The sequence below is a fragment of the Gekko japonicus genome, unplaced genomic scaffold, assembly GCF_001447785.1.
Source record: "Gekko japonicus isolate JY-2015 unplaced genomic scaffold, Gekko_japonicus_V1.1 scaffold1379, whole genome shotgun sequence".
NCBI lineage: Eukaryota > Metazoa > Chordata > Lepidosauria > Squamata > Gekkonidae > Gekko > Gekko japonicus.
The window spans coordinates 344,772-347,719 of record NW_015163644.1 but is presented as its reverse complement, the minus strand read 5'-3'; the positions used below and the strand labels follow the sequence as shown (position 1 = coordinate 347,719).

At 43.8% G+C, this 2,948-nt stretch overlaps 1 protein-coding gene across 1 annotated transcript in view; it reads left to right on the top strand.

The window, feature by feature from the left end:
• The first annotated feature begins 2,066 nt into the window (after nucleotides 1-2,066).
• Nucleotides 2,067-2,948, top strand: part of RTTN (rotatin) — a 143,398-nt gene continuing 142,516 nt past the window's right edge. The window contains 1 exon segment of the mRNA XM_015407629.1: nucleotides 2,067-2,121. Coding sequence (XP_015263115.1) covers nucleotides 2,067-2,121 — 55 coding nt within the window.

The window sequence follows — 2,948 nt, the reverse complement described above, 5'->3', positions numbered from 1 at the left end:
CTTTCAAAAACTCTTATTGACTACTATTCCTCCGCCTGCTATGGGGTACATCTGGAGCCTCACTCACTGACATGTGAAGGAAAGATGAAATGATCAGAAGAAAAAAACCCATACTGTCAATTCTCCTATTTAATTGAGAAACTGAAAGGTATACTGTCAAACTGCACCTGCAATCCCAGCTGTGTCCTCCTACCTGTTAATCAAAAAGGCTATGTTGTATTACCTCCTAATGAAGCTGAGGTTTGTTTCTTGTGGACTTTGAACTGTAGAATTTAGAGAGATTCATATATATGATGCCCTTATCATAGCCAGGAAAAAAGGTGTTATTGCTATGCAGTAGCAGTGCTATTATTATTATTATTATTATTAATGTTTCAAATATATTTGGTGCCAGAATAAGACAGACCATGCTTTCTCAATTTTTGCCTTAATAAGGTTGGAAATTTCAAGTAAGAGTTCATCAATAATATATTTCACATATTGTCCTAAACCAGGTTATTTTTAAGAATGTACACAAAAAATGTTGTTTCATTACTGTTTTGTTTGGATTCTTTAATACTCTAATGACTCTATCCTGCTGACTGGTGCTTTTCACAAACATAAAAACAGTTTTGCAAGTATAAGGAGCTCATTTTGGCAGCAAACAAATCCTTCCACCACAGAAAAACTCTGCTATCAGCAGAACAGTATCACTGGATACAACCTACGAAGTCCCATGTTCTGGGTTCTTATTGTCATTCCAATAGGAAACATATTACTGTAATATGGGAATGAAATTCTCAAGGATTATAACCCTCACCAATTCGATTTGGATAAATGAAAAACTGGAAAAAGTGTGAAGAGGTCCCTATTTTGCAAGCCATTCTGCCTTCTACAGTAGCACTGGGAGGTCCTCCATCCTTTTCCATCACTTGGATCCTGATGCAGGTAGAGGTGAGCTCTTATTTTAAACAGGAACAGCAACTGCCATAAAACCTACACATATACACATCTTTCCCTAGGATTTTTAATTTCAGCATGTTTCTTCCAGCTTGACTGTACAACTTCCCAAGGAGACAGCAGCCTCACTTGGAGAAAATTAAATGCACTACACTACAAAATACAGTACACGAGGGAGTGAGCATTACTTCTCTTCCCTGATTTTTTTGTAAAAACAGATATATTGATCCCCATCCTCTTTTCACATATGTGGAATTATGTGTGCGTAGTCAGGTTCTGCCCAGAGCTGCTTTTAGACAAGAACAAAGATTTACTCTTCTCTCACCTGTGTGATTCTGGTGAGGATGGAAGGTTAACATCTTCTGCTCTGCAAACTAAGCAAACTGCCTATTGAAGAACAGGAAGGTATGATAATGGAATACACAAAATTGGCCTCTGACTTTCTGCCTGTTCTGAGTGGTATGGCTGCCCTTCCTGCTTTATGGGCATTATGGATGGGCACAAACCAGCTGAAGAACTGAAGTTCATCACGAATTCTGGCTGGTTTGTGAAGCAATGTTGTGAGCTGAAGAACCACCACAAACTTTCATGCAGTTCACGAGGAGCACTAGCAGTGATTTAAACTCCTGCTTTCTGCTCCCCGCAAAAAGCTGTGGGGTGCAAGAAGCAGGGTTTTAAATAGTTTCAAGCCTGGGGCAGGCTGCCCAAGAAAGCTCCTTTAAACAGCTGAGTCACAGGAGCAGGCTGCCCCTGTGGCTCAGCTGTTTCAGGGATGAACCTCATGAAACTCATACGATTTCTATGTGAGTTGGCTGGGTTCATACCAGGAGGGCCCGCGGCGAACGAGCTAACCCTCCCCCAAGAGGAAAGGCTTGGGCGGTCCCCGATCGACAAAAAGCCCTCCAGATTTGAAGTTCCAGCCAAGATGTCGCGAGACTCCAGACGAAACTTTTTCATTTCCGCTGCCCAGAAGACTTTGCGAGTAGTTTAGCAAAGAGGTGAGAAAGAACTACGTTTCCCAATAGCGCTTGTCTATGTAGCTCTCGCGGTACTTTCTCCCGCTCTACCATAGCGGGCTTGCGGCCACACAACGGCGCGGCGGTTGAACTGGGTTGGGATGCTCAGCGATGGCGAGCTCTGCAGGCGTGCAGCTGTCCTTGTCACCACTGATCCGAAAACTCCGTAAGTGTTTGATTCTCTCCGTCCTTGCCTGGGTTGCTGAGCCCCTGACCGGGTGGCCGTTGTCTGCTTCGGCTAGCTCACCAGTGTCTTTTGACCAAAGCCAGGTGTCAGGTGGGAACGGGCTGCTGCGTGCAACTTCAGCATTAAATTCTTACGAGGCTGAGATGTTGTATTCTCTTCCCCCCACCCCCGATCCTTGAATCACTTATTAACGGGTTTAAGCAGCTGTCTGATAATAACTTTTCATTCCCCAAATCTACCCTGATGTGGGTTATTATTTCTGGTAGGTGTTTGGTGAGCCTGGTTTGTTTTCTTTTAGTCTTGGTAATTTTGTTTCTAAAACAGTTCCGGAATGAATGAGGGGAATGTTCTTTCCCAAAAGCGAATTTATGTTCCTTTGGTAATGCTGAATCAGTAAACGGTGTGGTCCTAGGTATGTTGACTTAGAAGGCAACCCTATATGGTTGAATGGCGATGGTTCCCTAACAGACACATTTAGGATTGTTCCGTGTGCCTCTCCTACCCAAGTAATGAAAACTCCAAAGGCAGTGCTACTCAGGGGTGGTGTGCAGAACACCAGAGGTTTTTTTGTCTTAAAGTAAAAATCCTTACCATATTTACAAATATTCAAGCACAGCATAAGTACCAAAAGGCTGTAGATTAAGAACATAAGAGAAGCCAGTGTTGGATCAGACCAATAGCCCATCCAGTCCAACACTCTGTCACACAGTAGCCAAATATACCAGGTGCCACCAGGAGGTCCAGCAGTGGGGCCAGGACGCTAGAAGTCCTCCCACTGTTGACCCCCCCCCCCCCCAGAACAACAA